Below are 23,343 nucleotides of genomic sequence, written 5' to 3'. Positions count from 1 at the left end.
ATAGATTGCTTCATTTTGTATTGAGGCAGAACCTGTCTTTTTGTTTAAAGTTTGTAAAACTTAAAATAATGAGGTTTTGGTTCACAACTGTAGCTTCTGGTGCACAACTGTAGGTTCTGGTATAAATGGTAATACAATTAGTAATTACTAATGTAGAAAAGTATTACACAGATATATACTCATGTGCAATATATTAACCAGCTCCATAGCACAAGATACTATTTTGAAAGCAAGGAATTACAAGTCTTTCATATATATATCCTCTTTCTAAATAATTTATTGCCAAACTTGTCTATTTTCTGAATTGCCTAGTAACAACTGAGAAAGCAGATACAGAAGACTTCAAAATGAAGCTGTGACCCTATCCAGACTGCAAAATTACAGTTACATGTTTAAAAAAAAAAAAAAAGGAGAAATAAACAAGTTATTAAAACATTTTTCAGGTCAGCATTGTATCAACGCAATGCAGTTGTTTTGTATAGACAGAGTATAAACGCTACAGAATTCTAAAAGCAGATATTACAGGAGGCCTACATCCATTTCCCCTAATTTTCCATGATTTGGAACTCAGACTTTATTGGATGTTATACCTGAAGAGTATTATGGCCATTTAATAATACACTACCATAGCTGTCCTAGAGGTGTATTTGTAGGGACATTCATTTGAATAAAGCTTATGAACAAAAGATGGATGTGGTTAATTATTTCTTAGTTAGTAAGTCTACTAAGATAGATAGATAAGGTTTTTTTACTAATCTAAATTAGATGTCTATTTTCAGGGGCTCAAAGTCAGATAGAAAAAAAATTCTACCTACCAGGAAGCAGCCAATTTATATTAAATTTTGATCACAAAATCAACAAAAGCAGTTTCCTTCTGTTCTCTCTTGCTCTGTTACTTGCTATATTTAGTGCATAATACATATTTAATATTTAGTACACGCATGTCGTGTTCATTTGGTTCCAGATACTGATATTTTATCACCGCTGTGGGTTAACTGCCTCATTTGGAGTCATTCTTTATAATCAGAACAGGCGTCTCATTGTAATTGAAAACATAACTACTCTACCGCAGAGATCTGTAACTAACCCATGAAGTCATTCAGTTTTGTATCCATGTGTCACTGCACTATAGCCAATTACCTTCTGCCTTCTAATTTTCTGGAAAAGATATCTCAACCAGATAAAGTCAATGAGATGTATGCCTTACAGGCATTATTTTAAATACTTCATTTCATTACAAGACAACCATGAAAAAAACAATTGGATTTCTTTTGAGAGGTCAAATAGGTAGTAAATTATGTTAACTGGACATATAGCTAATCTTTAAAAACCCAATTCAGAACATCTGTACTAGTATAAAAATTTAATACTAGTTAAAATTTTAAAGGCCACACTCAGCAACAATCTAAGCAGGTGCAATGCTTCCTTGCATATGGAATACCTAGAAATGTTTTTAACAGATGCTGCCAAACATTGTCCTGCCTTTGGAAAAGAACTAAGGGAGTTCATGCTGGAAACCCTTAGGCACATGTGCTAAACATATTCAGTGGGATTGTTGAATAAGCTTTCACTTCTGCATGATAGTTTGCAAGATGGTGGTTTCAATTTTCTTTCCAATTTAATCCCAGGCAATTGCTCTTTGCTACAAGGTTGTATTTTAAGATTTCATAAAAAATATTAATAATCAACTACTAGAGAGTGTCATACTTCCTCTTTTACAACCTGATGTCCTTTAGCTTGTATCCACAGTTCTTTTCTTTCATGTGACTAAGGACTTTTAGTTTGTGTAGCCTAAGGAAGCCTATAACAATAAAGGAGCAAATTGCCCTGCAAGAAGTACAATATTTTTAGTATTTATTTAGGTCTATGCTTATTATTATATCTCTATCACCTCTTTGCTTTAACCTCTTGATAACAAAAGCTTGAATCCATTTAGTGAATGAACAGACAGAATACAGATCAGTAATGTTCTCATAGTGGTGTCAAGATTGGCATCATCTGATTCAGCCTAATGTACATTTCATTTAAAAAGAATAATTCCTAAAGTAGCAGTTTGTATTAGGGGATGAAAACAATTGTTTCAGATAAAATCACAGTCAAATCAAATCTTTGCCTCAGACCTAAATTAAGTTTGGACCAGAATACTTCTGAATTCAAAACAGTGTGAAAACTTAAAAAGAAAATAAAAGAAGCCTATTTTCTGACTTTATTGTTTGGTCTGAAGAAAAATTCAAATTATGCACCCCAGCTTAGTAAGAAATTACTCAAAAATCTCTGTCTAGGTGACTTCAAGGGAACCAAATTAAGATGGCCTCAAAATATGAGATGCCACCCAAGTAGTTTGGACATACTGATTCTTCTGTGTTATTATGACATCTCCACACATAAAAATTTGATCGTATCAAAGTTGGGAAAGTTTTATCATTCACACCAATGAGATCAGGATATTATACCTATCATTTCTTGGCTAAATGTTGCCAAGTTTGAAAATCTCGAGAGGGACTTTTGTTCATGGGTGTATACAGGGTAACAACTTTTACACATTTTCAGTTACTGTAGTCTTTCACCTAGTTTCACATTTATATGTTTGTAAATCCTTGTAAAACATCCGAGTATATTTATATCCATTTTATCAGTTAAGGAAACAGAAGCACTGAAAAGAAAACGGCTGGCCTAAGATCAAAAAGATTAGAGGACTCAATGGCCAAAAAAAAAGTCAGGAACAGAGACCCAAATTGGCCACAGTCACTCTTATATTCCAACCACTTGGCAAATTTCCAACTTCATCGCTGCAATATATTCAACAGGTGAGATCTATCTTCGCTTTTCTGGAAGCCTTCAGTGACAGAAAACTGAGCCTTGGAAACTATCTCGCTAAATGTCTGTCTGTAAATGATTTTCAGAATGGACCAGCAAATTAAACCATCAACCTTTTGCTATGCTAGAAGACTTGTATGTTTTCAAGTACAAAGTTACACTTCATAGTACATATTGAAATTATGAAGAACCAGTTACCTTCCAAGTGGAAACTCTCAAACTCTAGGATCACCAGTGCCTGTGGTCCCTGATCTATGATATAACTGCAGTTCAAGTTGTTATCATACTGACTAGGGTAGTTAGGAGAGATGATACGACCTGCAGGGCTGGTGAAATTTACTCCACATCCTGCAAACATAAATAAGACACAGTTATAATCCAGGTGATAACATCATTCCAATTTTGCAGTGAGAAAACCAATGTACGCAAGGGCCTCATCTCTCCTTAAGAGGCTGGTCAGAAAAACAGGGAGAATAGTATATGTCATGATGGCAGAAGTAGTTTACACACACACACACAGAGCAGTATTTTGGGGAAACACAGGGCCTTCCTGCCTGCAGCCTCACATAGTATCTTGGACTGTCTTGGCTAAGACCAGGCCATAGACCCACTGGCCAGAAGGACCAGCTGTTCTTACAGGTTTGGAGCCTGCACTTTTCAAAATCCTACACCTTCAAAATTTGTACATACAAATTGGATGGGGGGTTATTGGATGGGGGGTTATTGGGGCACATCAGCAGTTTAGCCTCATTTGAAAATGCCCATGTTAGCCCAAGTGGTACCATTCTTGCTTCATGTCTGACAGCCAGGAGGATGCAGTCTGCAGGGCCATCTCTGGGTTGCTTTGCTATACGCAGAGGCAGGAAAGGTTGTCACCCCGAACTTCTCAAGTACACAGAACTGTTCATTTTCATGGAGCTCATTCTGATCCTAATGACTTGCATGGCCTTGGCGTTTCTTTTTATTTTAAGCTACAGGTTTAAAAGAATGCAGTGCACAGTGAAATGCTGGTGTAAGATTAGGAACAGGCATATGAAGCCTGTGATTGTCTCCACTAAGAGGTTGTTAGTTGTTACTAACAACATTAGGGCAGACATTATAAAAACAAAAGCAGTTTCAGTTCAGAATTCTGTATACTTCAATAGTGTCTCTAACCACTTAATTTCTCACTGTTTTAATCTGAACCCAGTGAAGGGAAAGTGGTTTCCTTTGGCAACATTCTACAAAAAACCCAACCAACCTACAGCAATTGAGAACTACCTCCTACACTTCTGGTGGGTTTGACCATCACAAAGCACATGCCGTGGTTAAAGAAATGGAGGGGCCCACCCAAGAAATGCCACTTGAGCTACATGAAATACAAATACAACAAAGCAAAACAAAGCAAAGCAAAGGCCAGAGCAGGTGGTGAGGAGTAATTTCTTCTCCTGAGAGCAGTTTATGTGAAGGGCATGAGCTAAATCATACACAGGAGAAATTACCACAGTTTAAGCATGTGCCTTGAAAAGAACAGAGATAAAAATTCTAAAGGAAGAGCAGATCCTTTTTCCTTTTTAAGAAGATTATAGCTTTAGCTTCCAAGTAGTTTAACTACAGAGAAACACATTCTTAAAATGTAAAGCCCATTCATTTCTTTTCGGCACACTGAAAAGGCAAAGGTAGCTAAGAATAACCACAAAGTTACAGCTGCATGGAGGATCTTTGGCAAGTCCAACACTGGAGCACATAGTAGGTCCATTGCGTTCAGTAAGGAAACTCTTGGTTTCAAAAGCTGAGCAGAGGCTTCAATGCCTTGTTGGACTGAGGTCTGAATTGCTACACACAGATCAGACTAATCCAAAATGGACTAATAGAGCAGCCATCTGGCTTTAATATTACTTACTGCTTATGAAAGATGCAGAGAAACCTGGCCCGGGAGCATCCTGAGACTGAAATACTGTAGTTATCACATTGTTTGGAGCAACAACAGGATCAGGAGCTGAACTTCCACATCCTGTGGTTAACAAAGCTGCTTCTTCTTCATCATTTCCTCTCCACACCTGACAAGCCCAGATTGGAAACGGTTTAGTGCTTTCAAAGCCCATGTAGTTTGTGGGAACCACCAGAAATTGCATATGCAATTGTTCTTTCCATAGATTTATGGTAGGATTAATTTCACACTGAATCTTAGAGATCTAAATTGGAGCTAATCACTCTCCATTCACTCTGCAGTCAGACTTCACCAAGGAGTGAATCACAGTGAATAACTTAGGTTGCCAGGACCTCTGAAGGGCATCTGGAGGTCATTTGCTTGAACCCCTGCTGATAGCAGAGCCAACATAGAACAGGTCCAGGAAACCAGAGAAAAACATTTTATACACATCATTACCTACCTCCTTTTTGTCTCTGCTAACTTATCTCCACACACCCTATGAATATGAATATCTGTGTATACAATGAATTATTAAATGCAATCCTTATATAATTCATAAGTCAATACAAACCAAAGCTGTCATGCTAGGATAATAGAGAGGCATCACACTGGAAGATCTGGATCCTTAATATCTAGTCTTTCTAATTAAAAATTATTCCCATTTTTGTTATGTTGCATACACTTGTTCAATGACAAGTATCAACTCATGTAGAAAGTTAACAAAGTAATTCACAAAAAAGTACAATAAAGAAAAAGACACAATTAAAAAAAAAAAAAACCTTCAACTGTACCAATAGGCGATTTAAGTTCAATCAAACCATGCATTCAAGAAGCACATGCACGTTTAGGTACGTATTTAAGTGAAAGCTTCTTCAGGTAATTACTTAAACATGTACTTGAGGCTCACAGTTTAAGCACTGAATTTCAACACACATATAAAATGAAACATAGGCATAAACGTTTGATGTTTCTGAGTGCTTAAGTAATTTCCTGAATCAGGATGTTTATTGTCAAGGATTTAAAGTGTCTGCTTTAAGAAAAAAGAAAAAATTATTTGCTCTAATCTAATAATAAATTTATTTTTCATCGATGTATTTGAACAGGTTTTTTACTGGTACTTTATACAAAAAATATATATTAAAAACAAGTAATATTTGATTTTTAAAATAATGTCTTTGAAAGAAGTCTAGTGGAACTAGAACAACCACATGAATTTGTGATTGCTCTAAGCAACCATCCTAGAAAGGGTTAGCCAAGGACTAGTGTTCATCTGGTCAGGTGTTTGAGGCAATGGATGCTCAAAGGATTAATATAAACAGTCTATGGCCTGGCCAAGATTTTGCAAAGTCACTATTTATTTTGGATTCCTCTTTTTTAGCTCCTCAACTTGGAATGAATGGAAGAAACTTATACCTGTTCCACACTTTTTCATATCCAGACACCTTCATACATCTCAAATTGGACATTCAGAAATGGAGGCGGACATCACCAAAAATTTCAGATTTTTGTCTATGGAGAATATGTCCATTTGACATAGTTCTGACCATGGAATTCTGGACAGTTCAGAAATTTGAAATTAAAGTGCCTTTACTGGGTGGCATTAAGACTTTCATATTAGTGAAATTTATTGTAACATATTACATCAATTAATCAGTGGAGCGAGCTATGAAAAGACCAATCTAATAGTATTTTTTTTTCACAGCCTCAAAAATGAGTGCAACTGTGGTTTGTAAGTTAGTAGGTATAGATCAGACATACAGCTGCTCAGGTCTTCCTACATGTTTTCAAATTATGTTTGCCCTTTATTTAAAGTGGGAGTTGTACTGCTGTGGAGAAAATGAGCACAAAACCACTGAACATATGCCAAATGCCTGAGAAAAAAATGACACTGAAAAATTCAAAGCATGTCCACTCCATTCTATTGCTTTGAAAACAAGTGGCTCTTGACAACCTATGAAAGATAAGAATGCTATCTTTGGTTTTTGAGATTAAAACCAGAAGGATTAGTGCAACTTGGACAGTTTATAGACTTATAAAGAAGTTCTGTAAAATTATAGTGTCACATTCCCATTTTTTTATTCACTGGAGTAATTGAAAAGGTCTTCTCATTACACTATATTTTCTCATTATTTCCTGGTTCTGAAGTCATATGTACTTTTTTCATATTTCTCATTTTTAGGGCAGCATGTAGGGTGAAGGGTCCCAGCTGGACGTGGAACCTCATGAACTAAAAAAATTAAAAATATATACAAGGCAGTTCTCAAGGCATACAGAAAATTGACTGTATTGGTACAAGGACTTCAGTTTATATTTTCTGAATTTTGTGCCTTGACAATCCTAACCATGATGATTACAAAACAGGATTCTGGAATCATCAATTCTTAAAGCACTGCTTTAATGATCTAATGCCAACAATTATTTTACCTTCACATAACTGCTCTGGCAGCTTCCATTGCTATCTGGAATCTGGAAGTTACTGTGGAAATTAATCTCCAAGTGTTTGCTTTCATGTGTAATTATGGTCCATGTGCATCTGGTGTTCATGGGAAAGTTTTGAGGCCAATGAGGAGACTTGATCATACCATTATCTGAATGAATGATTCCACCACATCCTGGAAAAAACAGCAACAGGTGGGAGAAATGTTCAAGTATTTCCTGTTGGTGTCAGCTTTGAATGGCTGCTTGCTTCTGTGGTGCAAGAGTGAGAGAGGAAAGCCCTGACATACATTCAAACTTCATTTACCCCTCTTTTAATGCATTTTCCTTCTCCCACCCCTGCAGCAGGGAGGTAGTTACACTCTAGAGAAGGTCTCTCTTTGTATTTCACTTTCTCATCTTCATAAGCTCCTTCTTGCCAGTTCATACCCTTTTGCTCTGGTCCATCTATATACTCCAGACAATTAGAAATTAGTATTGCTTAGAGAGTGTAAGGGTAAGAAATATATTAATGAGGAGCTTCTCCCGACACTGTGCAGTTTCCTTCCCACACCCCACAGCATGCACATCATGACTGACAGCCATTCAGAAAAGCACCCTAGTGAAGAAAACTCAGTCTACTTCTGAATCCTTTTTTTTTCTCACTCTGCAAGATGCAAACATTGCAGTTCCACATGTGAATCTACTCAAGCTACATCCGTTTACCCAGGGCAAAATGATGACTTCTTCTCCAGCCCAGGCAGCCCTGTGGATCTCAGTGGGATTATGGAGAGGGATGAAAAACATGCCTTTAAAAATTGTTAACAGATTCATTTATAAGGGGGAATAGCTGGTCATGGGTCTGTGGCAGCTCATGTTCTTATACATAATAAGTTTAGTTAATTTGAAACATACTTGCAAATACCATGCCAAGAATAATTTACTAGGGCTACACGTACAGTACTAGCAACCCATTATTACTTCAGAGACAATGTGGTAAAAGGATGAATAAAGAGAAAAAAAAAAAGGTTTATAACATTCTACTTTTTTTACTCAATTAAAAATACATATTAGCTTTAAAAGGAAGATTTTATTTTTCATTCTTCTATGTTAGAAATGGCAATTGTGTTTAGAAGGATCTGAGGCCAAGTTTTGCTCACACATACAGAATGTAAACCCAGAGATTCTCAGTGGACAAATGAGAAGAAAGCTGAGAAATGGAAACCAGGAATATAAAAAAAATATCCTTTCACAGGGAGAATACTGACTATGCACATTGCATGTGTATGCTAATGTCTACTACAAGATTGAAGAGTGGCCTTCCTTGCACATGAAATTCCAGTGACAACAGGGAACAGTGTCAAAAACATGCTTAAGTGAAGTGTATATTCATGCAAGCACAGACTATTGATATGTTTAAGACACTCCATCAACTGCCTGTATGAATACTGCTAGATCATTAACTGATGGAAAGATGATCACATCAGCCAGAAGGCTTGCAGCTGGAGGTGACATTAGGGAACACGTTGCCAGCTCTGCACTGAGGTAGAAAGGCACATTGAATTCAGCCCTGCCACCGGCCAGCACATCTACACTTGCCTTTAGTCACCTCCTGAAGGACAGTGTGCAAATGGTGAGTTACCTTCTTCTTTTTTTTCTAATACAGAGAGATGATAATTTCAACAGAGGGAAGGTAGCTTTTTAAAATGTACCAACTGAATCCTGCATGTGTACCACCTTTAGAAGTGTACTAACATCTCCACTAAAGTGGAAGAGTTTTAGGCTGTTGTCACATGTGCTCTTTGAGAAGTTCTTCCTGCCTCTCTGTTTTGAAACTGACCTCTTTCTAGTTTTAAGTGTTTAAACCAAACTGTGAAACAATCGTTATTGAAGAAATAAAATGTCTCATAGTCACTGACAATAGATACCACTTCTGGGAGGATAATGTGCATGGTATCAATTTACAGACATTAAGATACTGCCTGTGGGAGGCTTAAAAAGTACAAAATCAGTCCAAATTTGATTTCTTTGTGCAAGATCAGACAACACTGGTTTAATACTTGACTTTTTTAGTGCTAGCTTCTCTCGGGAATGAAGATGTTGGCATGTATTTCTTTTGTTCTTTAATTCAAACTTAATTAAAGAGGAGGAATCCTATCTCATTTTGCAGTTGAAAAGTGCGATATAGGCATAATGTACTGCCATGTTAGACCTGACAAAATCAGTATTTTTTTCTCTTACCTAGAGATTCTGCTGTCCATGTTGCATAAAAGCCACCTCCTTGAATTGAATGATCAGAGTTAAAGATGACGACTAGCTTGCTGGAACCAGACCGAATAGTTCCAGGGGATGTGTTTCCACAGTACTTTCCTATGACAGGAGACCCAGGAGAGCCACCATTCAGGATAGTAACAGAGTCCCACTTACAAAGTGAATGATTTTCAACATGGAAGGCTGTAAAAGTAAGCTGCAACACACAAAAGTGACATTCAGGAGCTAACACCAGCCACACCAGCAAAGGGGTTAGAGCAATTCCAGCCAGATTCTGTAGCCATCCTAGCACAATGATTTCTGGGTATGCTCAGTAATCCGATCCTCACTTCACCTCGATGCTTTCCTGCAAGTACTGCTTGGCGTCTTGCCACTACAAGTAACAGCAGCTACTTAGCATGAAGACAGAAACGGAGAGGAACACACAGGTTCAAAACTGGCATTATTGGGACTTAACCATATGTTTGAAGCTTAGTATGTGCTTCAAAACAGTCTTGAATATGTGCAGGTCTTGAACCACTTTCCTTCTCCCAGGACTTCTGGTCATGAAATCTGAAGTTGCACATACAAATATAAGTAGCTATGTAAGCAGAAAGCCTTGGATTTTTTTCTTCCTATTATTTTGAATCAGAATACTTAACAGTTGCTAAAAATAATGCTAGTTTCCATTAAATCTGAGATAAACAGTTGCATGGTTGGTTCCTGTGAGCTTGGATGCATCACATAAATAGACGGGGCTGGGCAGGCAGCTTCTGACTGTCTCCCTCCCACACTGATGCTGTTTGTCCTTGGAGTGATATGCACACGGGTGGGATTTCCAGTTCAAAGATTCAGATTGTTGATCCAGTAGACTTCTGGATTTGTTGATGTTGAAATATTGTTGTACACTAATGACTGCCTGGCCCTCTTCCAATAAGTTTTTTTAACCAGTTCCAGGATTGGGATCTTTGTGGAAAAGTTTAGCAGATACATAGCACTTCTTCCTGTAACTTTTATGTATATTCATTTCCAAAAGAACTCTGCCTGAGGCAAAGACCAAATACAAATTTAGCTCAACTGATTTAAGTTCAGAACTTTACCAGCAACTGAAACTGGCAGTTTATACTGGGAAAGTTCAGTCTGCCTTCACTGAGGAGGCTGCTAATCAGTCCTTTTAAAATAGAAATCTAGTTCCGTCTGATTAAGATTAGTTCTGCTTTAAAATTTGTGGATTAAATAGAAATTTTGTGTTCTACTAAAATAATCCTGTACTCCCTGAAGTAAGTACCTATGCAGTGGTCAGAATATCATGGAGCAGATTAATTAGGACCATGGGTTTGCATTTCTAAGAAATACCTTTGTAGTTGTAAATAAGGAAAACATGATAGTGAAATTAGTGAAAGACATTACATATGAAAATCTTCAATGTGTTTTTACACATTGCTTTTCAGATATTTTTCTGACCTGGACTGCAAATGTCACTGATTGGACCTGTTCTCCAAAGGCTCAGTCAAATAATTCAGTAAGTGAAGTATAGCACTGCTTGGTCATAAAGGTGCTTAATTTGGTCTCTCAGCAATTCAGCTCAAGAAAGTAGCACCTCAGGCAGCCTGTTAATAGTTATTGGGAAATAAAAGTAGCATCTCACTGATGTAATTTGTACCAGCAACCATATTATCTTTCAGACTAACCATTAAAACACAAAAGTAACTTTCTAGTGGCGTGTAACTTTTCTGCAGAGATGAAAAACTTCAACCTCATGTTTATTGTCATGATAGTGAGAATATCCACACACATCTAATAACATGAGTTAGTTTAGTTTCCTAAACATAGAAAGCCATTGTTTAAAGGAAAAGTCAGGGCTATGTTTTGAGGTCAAGTTAGACTAGGATCCTTCTGCTTTTCAAAAAGCACAGCCTAGTTTGGTTGTGTTATCTTCTTTTCCCCCTCTTTCTTAGGTAAGGCTGATGGGGAGATATTTCATTCCTCCGCATTTCTAATTTTCCAAATTGTCTCAAACCTGTTCCTCAAGAATAAGAGGGTGCTTCTCACACTGCCAGCTGTGCACACAATCATGACATTGTGTTACTCACAGTGATGGTTTCACCTTCAGGGGCTTCCAACAACCAGGAGCAGTGATTCAGATTGCTGTAAGGCTCTGGGTAGTTAGGACTTGAGATAACTCCCCTTTCACCTGACTGTATACCACCACAGGCTGAAGAAAAAAAGTAACATTTCACTACATTTTAGGAACTGAACACTATAATCAAATGAGTGGAAGATTATTCAGCTTGTAATAGTACTAAGATATATTTAAGTTGGACTGATATAGGTAAGGAGGAACAATTTATCTGGGAAAATCCAAGTTTTAAAATCTTTTCCATTGAATAGTGAGTAAACAGACACAATGACCTTGAAAGTCTGCATTTATTCTGATACTTAACATAGCTCTGCAAAACCTTTGCCAGCTGACACTTACAGCTCCCATTCCACCTTATCTTCCATTTATTTACCTCAGACTCCTAAGCAAACCAGTGCCATTCTTGGACCAACACAATCAAGTCAAAAACTTGCTGATGTGTCTAGATAAGCACCAAGGCTAAATTCAGCTGTGACAGGAAGAATAGTTGTGCTGGCATGTAAATGGCAAAGTGGTATAATTTGCACTGATACGTCTTTAAGTGGATTTCAAAATGAGTGCAAAGGTTCAAGCAGCAGAATGTATTTCAGCCACACTAGCACTCTGGAGGCCTATTTGAAGTAAGTCAAACTTGGCTAGTGTTACCTGTTACATCCCTATTCCCAAGAGCAACCAGCTGTTCTGAATGTTGCACTGCATTGCAAAAATTCAAATGTGGTTTGGAGAATGGGAACAGTGAGGAGAAAATAAATCTGAAAGTTCAATTGCTAGCATATGTTTGCTTTAGCTGGATATAAATAGTAGCAGGCACTGTGTAACTTTTGAGGACCTCTTTGAGAGTTGATCCCATAGTGTGTCTTCTCAGTATCACCAAATGTCCCCAGAATTGCCTCAGTCAGCAAGGGCAACAGTCTACCAAGCCATTTACCTTCAAATGTGTAATGGGCCAAAAATCCTTTATCTTCTGTGTTTTCATCACTTACAAAGTGCACCCATATCTGGGGGGCAGCTATGACTAGTGGCACAGATGGTACAGCCTGACCACAAAGTCTGGCTATTAGCTCTCCATCAGCATCCCCTGAGTAAAGAAAGAAAAAAAATAACTTTTTCTATCCTAAAAGCGCTACAGTAACATAAAAGAATACATAGGTCAAACATACATTTAATTTTGTTTTGAGAAGAAAACAGAGAAAAGTACATATCACACTTAATAACTGCTTATTTGTAATGGGTATAGGTAGAGTGCTGCAGTTCACTGCTGGGATCTAAATCTTGACAATGAGGAAGTTCTCTCCAAATCTGTATTAATGATCCTTTTAATATCTTGGGCTTCTTCTCTCCCCTCCCTGACATCCTGCACACTTTCATTTTGTATGACCCATCAGACCCGAAAACCAGAAAGTGCCCCAAAACTGCAGACATTTTGGGGCAGAACAGTGGGAAGAGATGGCCCAAAGTCAACTGGGATTTTGAGTTTTCTAACACATAGGGATGCGTTTCATCCATGAACAAGTTGTCACTGCTGTATTAATATCTCTCTGTCCTAGAGAGCTCAATATATTGTTCTCTGTATGGCAAAAAAAATGCCAGCATTTGCTCAAATCATTGAAACCTAAAAGGAAGGCACAACACAGGCCATTGCACTTCTGTGACACCGAATGTTTGCTCATTTTGGTGTAAGCTCTTATCCACCACATTGGTAGAAGTATCAGTTTCTGTTTATCACTGCTATGTTCTCAGGAGAAGGAAAGTATGTGTAATAGCATTCCTCATGACATCCAGGCAATGCCATTCCTAAGTTTGCTTCTCTAATAACCAGTAGGCGACTGATCTTAAAAGTCTCCATTCAAAAACAACTAACTCCATGCAGAGTGGCAGGCTGCTCTTGCAAAGAAGGCAGTAGAGCAAGAGGGAGAAACTTTGGGTGCTCTTCAAAGCCCTTTCACAGTTATTCCAACTAAGGTGACTGAGTAACTTCATCTTTCTGTCATATACAATGACACAGCCACTATTTGAAATGCCCTGAAGCACAGGGATAAAAGGTGGCATATAATAAAATTCTATTAATGTAAATTACACAGACAAATGCTAAAACCTGTCTTGTTAACATACACTAAAAATTATGTTGAGCTGCACAAGCAGAAGACATTCATGATAAATTATGGCTATTATTATTTTTTAATAGTAATAATTTTGAGCATTAAAATGTGAAGTCTACTTTTTCTTTTTTGCACTTCTTATGAGGTGATTGACCATGTGACAGATGTGACCCAGGTTACTCCATCTCTACAGTGTGAAAATTGACACCAATCACTGCTTTCATGAATGGCCAACTGGCCAGAGATCTAGACTGTTGATAAATAGAAAACGTAAACAGAAAGACTGTGCTGTAAGATTTGCTTCAAACTGAAGGGAATGGTATGCAAGACAAAGAGTCTTCCACAAAAGCCAGAAGTTAGGAGTGTATTTCACTGTCGCAATATGCTCAGCTGTACTACCATGTACAGACTACATGCACATGCCTGATAATTTCGTACCTTAATATAAAGCCTTACCCTAACAAATTTGAAATATTTACTTTATCTTTTTAGATTAAATATTTATCAAAGTCAATTCTGCTTTTTTTTCATTCAGTACCATTAAGTGTGTTGTATGAGTAACTCAAGAGAATTTTACAAATCTCTGTTTCATTTGGGGCCTCTCAGGTGACTTACTGTTGAATTGGACCCTTCCCCAAGTTCACATCTGCTGTGTTGAGAGTCTCAAACAGCGCCTGTCTGACTTTAGTGATATTCTGCTCTATCTACATCTCAGTGCTCATTAAATGTTACTTGTCAGCATACACAGCTGACATTCATTTGACATGAGACTGGTTGTGCAACTGAAGATCCATTAGTATGGCCAAAATGAACATTACTATTTAGATGACAAAACTGTGTAGGGCAAAAGACAACTACATTTTTACCTCTCTCCTTTTCTTGTATTGCCTGGAGGCCTGAGGTTCACAGTAAGTGAGAGCAGTGGGAACTGATGAGTAATGGACCAGATATATTTTATTATTTCTTTCTCTGAGTTCTCTTTCTATTAGTTCCCAGCTTCAGTGCATACGTGGGAGGGAATTGTTAGGCTATGCAGCTATGCATGCTTTGGCTCTACACAGGACAAGCTGATGTTATACAACCAAGAGCTCTCTTTCAAATTAATGTAAATAAGGATGTAAGAGATTCCTGCTCTCAACTTTCCCCCCCCTGCCCCTTTCAGAAACAATCTCCTAGTAAATTAGAACCTGCTCTCTCTGGGACTCACAGATACAGTCTCTCAGTGAAAAAGACAGCTGGAGCTTTCATACTACACTTGGCATTAGCTGAGTGACTTTCATATGACATTTCCAGTTCCTTGTTCTTATGGATAGCTAAAGATACTCAAATATGCAGAGATATTACTGGTCCATTAATCCTGTGATTGTTTTCCTTTTAAATGCTTTAGTCTGTATTTTGTGATGCAGTCTCACAGGACATATGGATTTGTTTTTGAAGAATCATCTTATAGAGTACAAAAGTGGGGTACAAAGTGGGTATGCAGCCCAGAGGCTATGAATAATTAAAGCATTCTTTGCTCCACTCCTGCTGTCCCTGGAGATATTTCAGGAGCAGGGAAAGAATGGGCTGTGGACCAAATAAATTGTTTTGATGACTCCAGCTTCTCTTGACTACCATCTTTCAAGGGAGATGAAGTGAAATTTGTATTGTCCCTTGTAAAGAGAGAGTCAGGTGTGTATTGCAACCACCAAAACAATTTATCCTCCAAAGATACCTATCTAGTTTTCCATTTTCTCCTCTGAAAGAAAAGGTGACCAAATCCATGCATCCATTGCTCTGGCAGTGAAATCCCACTCCTGGTCTAGGAGGCAACATGTAAGGCATGCATGTGAACACTCTCTCAAATGTACAGATCCTACAACAATCGTTCTCTGCAAATACATATGAACAAGATTTCACACAAACATGGTTGCACACCTAGAATCTTGATAGGCTTAATCCATTCTCCTGCTGAATATACAAACCTATTTGTAACTCTAGGTAGTCATATTGGCAGTCCTGGTGATGTTCCAAGTGGAAATCCTCGAAAGAGATATATATGGATGAATTATAGTGGGAGGGGTTTTCAATGGTCCATTCACAGTTCAAGTTACTTGTGTAATTTTTGACACCATCATAACCAGGAGAAGAGAAGTTTCCACTTGCATATCCCATCAGGGTTCCACCACAAACTGCAGAAACAAAATATAATTTTTAAAAAAATAGTAGTAATTTTTGTATGAAGAGAAATCTTGCCCCTGTTTATTCTGACGTGCGCATGTCAGCAAGCATATGCACTGATTAGATCAAGGCTTTTTCCATTTTCTACCTTTTTTATAATTTACTGCTGTGTACAAGAGAATTCTTGCCTAGTGTCCTGGAATTTATTGGCAAGTCTTTAAAAACACATGTGTAAAGCAAATAAAAAATTGTTCACAGTATCAAACAAAATATTTCAGCAGCACCACCAATACAACAAACATTATTTAACTTTTTGATAAAATCCCACTGCAGCTCCAGTTCAGTATTGCTCAGCCCCACCCATTACCTAATTCTAGACTTGAGATTTTTCTGGAACATACCCTCAAGAGCAGTACACTCATGCTATAGTAGGATGCTTGTGGGGGGAATTAAAAAATCAAGTTCAAAAGACTCAAGGCTGTAGTAGTAAGTCCCTGCCAGCTGCCTCCTCTCTGGAGGTTGAGCTTGCAAAAGTAGGCTAGCTGCACTCTTTCTCAAGCTACAATAAATCAATTGCCCCCCTGAGTAATAAGGAAGCACTTGAATTATTCAAGTTGTCTATGGCACTATGCTTTTTGGATCTTTTCATGGAATAAGGCCACTTCAGATCATCTCTTACTCAAGACTAAGTACAAAACAATAAATCAGTAGTGAGAGTAAGGACTGTGATCCATAACCGAGGTTGTTCTTTTCATTTGAAGTTTGACATAACTGGCACATAAAGTCCATAACTCCCAGAGATTCACCATTTTTTCACATCCTTTCAACTAATTAAAGATATGTGATATACTTCCACCAAAGAGATGTAAAAGAGAAAAGAAAGGTATCAGAGGTTTTTTGTTTTAGACATGTGCCAGTACTTTAACTATGAAATGACTCACCAAAGATCAAACACTTAATTCAAAAATACACACTACCTGCATCTTCACTAGACGTGTATGAGACACTGAAGCCTCTGGTGGCACGGGACATATCTGTCACCAAAATGACTTTCATTGTGTTTCCAGAGGATTTCACCTCAGTGCCTGGATTTACCTCACCACACAGTTTGGCCAGCCGGGGGGAGTTCTGTCTGAGGCCATTGTAAACCTGTTGGGTCAAAATGAACTCTTATGAGATCAAAATACAGTCTTATGAGCATCTCCTGTATCATTTAACAGTGCTTCACATCTTTAATACAAGGTTCATTGATGTCCTTCACAGCAGGTTAGTTCCCAAATCTACTCAAAACCTTGGAACAAACTTCCATTGCCTTGAGTAGATGAGGCTCTGAAGGAAAACATTGAAAAAACCTTGCTTATTTTGGCAAAACACAAACATATGCTCTCTTTTTTTGTTTTTTAAACAGAAATCGAAACAGTTTGATTGGGGAAAATACTGTATTTTAGCTCATTATCTATATCTTTACTTAATCACTTAATAATGTCAGCTACTGATCATATTCATTCCATTTCAAATGAACATCTTTGTAGTCTTGTTAAATCCAACATCAGCTTTATCAAAAATCTCCTCCAAAATATTCAGTGCTGGTGGGTATTTTTGATTAGTTGAAACATTTCACTTTTTGATGATCCAGATGTATTTTGCAGTTTCTTTCATACAGCCTTTAGCCTGGGAGTTAATTTCCTTCTTTCTACTACTATGTCAGCAGTGCAAGCAAGGCAGAAATGATGTTTCCCACTGAGATTTGGAATACGTTATAGTGCTGAAGGCACAAAAGCTGGCAGGACAGATCTTCCTTTAAGAGATCATTACTTCATTAATCGATAAAAAGCCAGCTCCCCATGGTCTGTCTAAAGCATCTGTGAAGGAAAACAAGGGGAAGATCATCTACAGATCACAAGGGAGAACCACTTTACCCCCTCACACTTGTGCATGGGCTAGTTTCTGATCATGCTAAAGCTAATTCCTGTGTTTGCACTGCTAATCTGAACAAATGGGAAACTAAACTAGATCTTCCATTCCTGCAATTTCATAGAGGAATCATATTTTTGAGGCATTTGTACATCTGACCAGGTCCAGTTCTGTGTGCCAGGTTTGATTTTTCTTGCACTAAATAACCAAAAATCTAAAATAACCATGATAAAATAACCAAACTCTACCTTTTTGAAGATGGGGGTGATAAATAGGTGGAGTTTCCTGGGATTTCCCTATCTTTCTTTCAGAATATTCAAGGTCCAACACACTAGTAGCGATTTGTTGCAATCTTTGGCTTTTTATCTTTCTTTCTTTTTTTTTTTTTTTTTTTTAATTGACAACAATAAGTAACAATAGCAGAAACAACCTCCAAAGTCAAAAGAGACCTGGAACTGACTAATGGACTTTGTATCCACAGAGAAGAGACATTGCAAGCTTTCAAAAACCACAGAGCTTTTTTCCATAATTGATAAAGAGCCAATTCCAATTATTCCAAGTCCTCTCCTCTGGCTGGACCACAGTTCCAAAATTTCCATATTCTAAAACAAGCAGATGAGTTTAGACACCCTACAAAGCTCACTTTCTCCCACTTACCTGTTTTCCCCGGATTAAATTATGATTTGTCTTAAAACCAGATGTAGACCTATAAATGACATTTCAGCTCTATCATGTCCATTAATGTTCCACAAAGGGATTAGGAAGAGCTTTTTCTGCCTTCACACCCAATACTCACAGCCACATAATCTGATGAGCACCTCCAGTGTTCTTCAGTTTTCATATCATTAAAGGTTAGAGTCACACGTCGGCCTTCTTCCACTGTGATCCTCCATTCACACACTCGATTATGTGGGTATAGGTTGGGATAGTTGGGTGAAGTAAATGTTCCAACAGGGGCAGTAAAATCCCCACCACATTCTGAAATACCCAAATATTGGGACACTTCTTAAAGAATTGCTTATAGAGCTATAGCAAAAAAACCCATTAATAATGCAAGAAAAAGAGATCCTGAGAGGTTGATTTGATATGCCTATCCTGTCCGTATGTCTAAACAGCTATGTTCCTGCCAGTCTTTATCACTCAGCTATAAATGTAGGTGAATATTAATTGACCATAGCGGCTCCTTTTAGTCTAATTATTAATATTTCCTTCTGTGAAGGACTCATGGGAGGCCTCAGAAGCCTGAGTGACCCACAGGCTTTCATGTCAAGTGATACAAGCCTCTCACTGTGGCAGGACTGAGACATTTCTGCCTTTCAGATGACTGGGCAGAGCTACACAGAACAAGTAGGGTCTTAGAGTGGGTAATGATGAAGGATGTGTTTTTCATCTGCTGGTTAACAGAAGTAGAGAAAAAGCTTTCAGGGATTTTAACCAATGCTTTTTCAGTTATTTTGTGTTTTTCTATCTTCGTTATGAACATCAAATTGTGCTCTGAGGAAAGAACACTAAAGATCTTGGGTACAGAGTACATTTTTCTTCTGAGACTAATGGTATAAATTTATCAGCCTACACTTGATTTCTTTTTAAAATATAGTTTAATGGAGTACAGTGGGAGATTTAGTCCCTTTCCTCAACCCTCACAGGCTCCTGCAGAACGGTCTAATCTGTGTATCCACCTGCATTAAATTGTTGCTAATACAGTTTATCTTCTATGGTTGCATAACAGGGTCCTGGGAGTGGAATAACATTCTTTTGGAGTTTGTTTTCCCCTCTGTTATTTTACTGCAGAAGCAAGCATGAAGAATAAGGAAGCTTTCGGCTGAACTTTTAAATGAGCTGGAAGGAGTTAAGAAGGGTTGTCAAGGAGATTTTTCAAGACTGTTACTGCAAAGAATTTCTTTAAAAGTAGCCATATTTTGTCAGGACAATTGTTGCATGGCACTAAAGAATGTGAAAGAGAAGTGTGAGGCAGGAATAGGTCTATGTCCTTAGTCCTGATCTGAGCAGTTCTTTGAAGCCATTGTGCTCAGGACAAGAGGCAATGGGCACAAACTGAAACACATGGAATTCCACCTGAACACATGAAAACACATTTCACTGTGAGGGCTGTTGAACACTGGACTAGATTGTCCAGAGAGGTTTTGGCATCTCTATCCCTGGAGACATTCAAAACCTGACCGGCCACAGTCCTGGGCAACTTCCTCTACCTGACACTGTTTGAGCAGGGGGGTTGGACTACCTCATCTCCAGAGGTCCCTTCCAGCCTCAATGGCTCTGCAGTTCTGTGATTCTGCTTAAAACCCATCAGTTAAAAACTATTGGTTTTAGGGAGATTTAAGAATACCACTCACCCCAGAGGGACAGAATAACATAAAGGAAAATCACAGCATTTCTTTACCTTCCTCCTTACCAACAGAGATGTGGGGAGGGTATGTTAGGACATCACTGGACTGATTGCTGTGGAAGAGGGTGCTTCATTGTGTGAGACCCACACTGATGGCAACATCCATTATAGTTAGAGACTGCTTGCCTCTCAAAGTTTCAGCTTGGCTAAGTAGTGATCAGAGAGCCCTATTCATTTTTAATTCATATTATCCCAGAGTTTAAATTTAAGAGCAAATACACACCACTCCAAGAATAAGTGATCTACAATATATGCTGTATTACCGCAATTACAGACTGTGGTATATGTTGCTTCCCTGAAAGTAACTTGCAACCTTACAAATCCAACCTTCAGTACTGGAATCAAAGTGCAGTCTGAATCCTCGGGCGTTGACTGATCCATCAGTGATAAACTTGACATAAGCAAAACTGTCAGAGGTGTCCACAGCATCAGGGAGAGTATTACCACAGTACCTGCCCAACAAATTTCCTGCAAAAATCAAATACAGAAAGAAATCTTATATCAATATATTATTTATGTTTATGCTGAAGGATCACTTTCCAATTTAACCAGACAGGCAGGAGTAAACTAGTAAAATCAAGTTATTGCTGGGAAATAGAAGGATTTTGTTTGCCTTACTTTGCTTTAGCAAGCAAGGCAGACAGAAGCAAATACAATGTATATGTTGAAAAGGCTCACTTTGTACCCAAAGGGAAATGCTTTCAGGAACCTCTGGTGAGGTTTCATAGTAGTACTAGGGAAGGGAAGACAAACACTGAAATAATTCTCAGACCAGAAGCGTTGTATTCTCGGATCTCCACAAAGTCATTTGTGCACTCAGAGGAGTTTTGGATATCTAGGTCTTCTAGTCTGATGGTAAGATAGTGGCCCCTGGGACCCTGCAGAAACCATTCGCACAGCAGGTTGTCTTGATAATGAAGATCAGGGTACCCCGTGCTTTCAATGATGCCACTTTGTCCTATCACTGTCCCGCCACAGGGAGCTGCAAAAGGAAGAACATTGCTTGGTTGACTGAAGGACCTCAGAGAGATGACCTTTCTCCTAAACAAGACTTAAAGCTAAGGCACAGCTGACTTGTTCTCTAACTGTGGTAATAAAACAGCAATTGCCTTCCAGTTAAAAAATCTTCCTCATTCTCCTAATTGAACCTGTCCTCATTTGTTGTTTTTATTTTTCACATACCCCCTTCCATTTCAAGCATCCCTTCCTCTCTGTCATATCTCTTATTAATTTGAAAAACTCACAGAGTTCAAGGTCTGTATCTCATCTTTACCCATGTCCATATTTACCAGAAAATCTTGGAAAACTATACCAAATAATTATAAAGAAATTTAGTTTGCTAAATGTGGATCTAAATTTTTTATGACTGAGAAAAGTTGACTGCTGGTTTGGGCCTGCAGCTATGGTTCAGACTCCTCTTTCCTGCAGTCCCTTCCTGTTCACATTCCACTCCTTGCGATGCCTTGGTAAGGGATCACTGCACAATCTGGGAAACAGCTATTTTTAATTTTCTTTCTCTGAAAACTCATTTCTCTGTGGTACCTGCAAACATAAGTTCACTATTGTAAGGCTTACAGCAAATAATATTCTCAGGTGGAATTTATGGGATTTTACAGTGTATTCTGTGTGTCTGCTAGTTACAATCTTTTTGTGGCAATAACAGTTCTGTTGGTACTCTCTACTCTTCTGAGTGACTAGTGCTTTGTTCCAGGATGACTGGCATACAGCTGAGATACTGTAAATCTGTTATGGGTAAATATAAATTGTGGCTTCATATACTAACAATGTTTTCTTGCAAGTTGTTTCAGTTTTCACATTCAGAAATGTAATAGCACACTATATTGGCTTAAGTGTTTGAAATCTAACACAACCAGCAAAATTCTGTGTAAAGCAATATAGTCCACTACTTTTCCTTTGAGAAATTAACAGCCCTAGACTTTCCTATATGAGTGATACTAACATAATAGCTGCTATTCTTTGAAGATTATTAATATTATCAAAATCAAAAAAGTAGCATATTTCTGAATCTGATGAAAGACTATTTTTTATTTAATTTCAGAACTTTGCCAGTGATTTCTAACCTGTTTTTGCAGCTTGAAAGCAAATAATTTTAAAGTATTCTTTTTCCCACCTGACCAATAATGGTTCTTACTGTTTGTTCCTTTTTCAGTCTATTGTGCTGCCCCCGTTTGTCTAGCAGCATTCTTATTATAAATTGATTTACATTTACATAGAGAAGCTCCTCATTTGTTCTTCTCCTGCCAACTCTCAGCTGATCTTTGCATTCCCCATCAGAATCCTGCTCGTGAAAATGACACTAATTTTGCAGGCTGAAAATCAGATTAACGTTACATGACTTTATCAACATCAACCTTTTTTTCTACTGCCCCTTTGATAATTGTCTTTGACAAGAGGTTATCCAGTCTTTGTTTCCATTGCTGCAGATCTATGAGCACCTTCCTATTCCTATTTCCATAATTTTCACCTCTTGCTAGGTGCAGAACATGCTGACGTTAACCCACACGACGATTCTGACGCCTTAGCTCTAACACTAACTGAAAGATGCATGTATCTGTTAGTCCACCTCATATGCATAAAACCTTGACACTTGAGACCAAAATCTTCTCTAAAATCAGAGAAATTGATAAATGCAAGCATTACCGATGGAGTATTTAGCATTGAATCCCACGTGCGTGGCACTGCTGTCAGACCTGAACCTCAGGTACATGATGGCTCCTGAGGATCTCTGTGAGCCTGGCATCAAACCTCCGCACAGCTTGGCAATGATGGGGGCAGCGGAGTCGGCGCCATTGCGTAGCTCTAGGTAACTGGAAGTGCAGCTAGGAGAGGAGAGAATTTTCTGTTCAATATATAGCAGTAATGGCTTGAAATGGTTTCAGTATGCGCAGAAAGCCATGAAGCTGGAGCGAATTAGATTAGTTTCCATGCAGTGTGACCAGGACGGAATCAACAAGTTCATAATCAATGATAGTTATGTAATAATTGAATCAAAAGGAGTGCTAGAAACATTGAGAAAGATTCATCCCAAGCCCAGTCTATGATCAGATCAGATCTGACAGAAGCAAGTCCTGGGGAGGGGTATGAACAGCACTGATAGAATATTTGTGACCATCTTTAACATATTTTTTTTGGTAGCATTCAGATTCAGAAGATATACCTTATTAAGTCTCATTGATAGCTGTTCAATAAAGGAACAGAAAACAGATGA

The 23,343-nt window shown here is 38.1% G+C and overlaps 1 protein-coding gene across 1 annotated transcript in view; it reads right to left on the bottom strand.

Annotated features, from left to right (window-relative positions):
• Positions 1 to 23,343, bottom strand: part of CUBN (cubilin) — a 147,479-nt gene that overhangs the window by 24,790 nt on the left and 99,346 nt on the right. Inside the window, exons 45-56 of the mRNA XM_074834731.1 lie at positions 22,776 to 22,954; positions 20,887 to 21,096; positions 20,442 to 20,582; positions 18,504 to 18,685; positions 16,771 to 16,942; positions 15,598 to 15,804; positions 12,463 to 12,612; positions 11,488 to 11,609; positions 9,386 to 9,611; positions 7,154 to 7,341; positions 4,700 to 4,856; positions 3,016 to 3,165 (exon numbers count right to left, since the gene is read on the bottom strand). Of these exons, the coding sequence (XP_074690832.1) occupies positions 3,016 to 3,165; positions 4,700 to 4,856; positions 7,154 to 7,341; positions 9,386 to 9,611; positions 11,488 to 11,609; positions 12,463 to 12,612; positions 15,598 to 15,804; positions 16,771 to 16,942; positions 18,504 to 18,685; positions 20,442 to 20,582; positions 20,887 to 21,096; positions 22,776 to 22,954 (2,084 nt within the window). The remainder of the gene's footprint in view (positions 1 to 3,015; positions 3,166 to 4,699; positions 4,857 to 7,153; positions 7,342 to 9,385; positions 9,612 to 11,487; positions 11,610 to 12,462; positions 12,613 to 15,597; positions 15,805 to 16,770; positions 16,943 to 18,503; positions 18,686 to 20,441; positions 20,583 to 20,886; positions 21,097 to 22,775; positions 22,955 to 23,343) is intronic.

This window comes from Strix aluco, chromosome 1 (genome assembly GCF_031877795.1).
Source record: "Strix aluco isolate bStrAlu1 chromosome 1, bStrAlu1.hap1, whole genome shotgun sequence".
Taxonomy (NCBI): Eukaryota; Metazoa; Chordata; class Aves; order Strigiformes; family Strigidae; genus Strix; species Strix aluco.
Note: the sequence above shows the minus strand (reverse complement) of the source record. Positions and strands in the feature narration are given on the sequence as shown.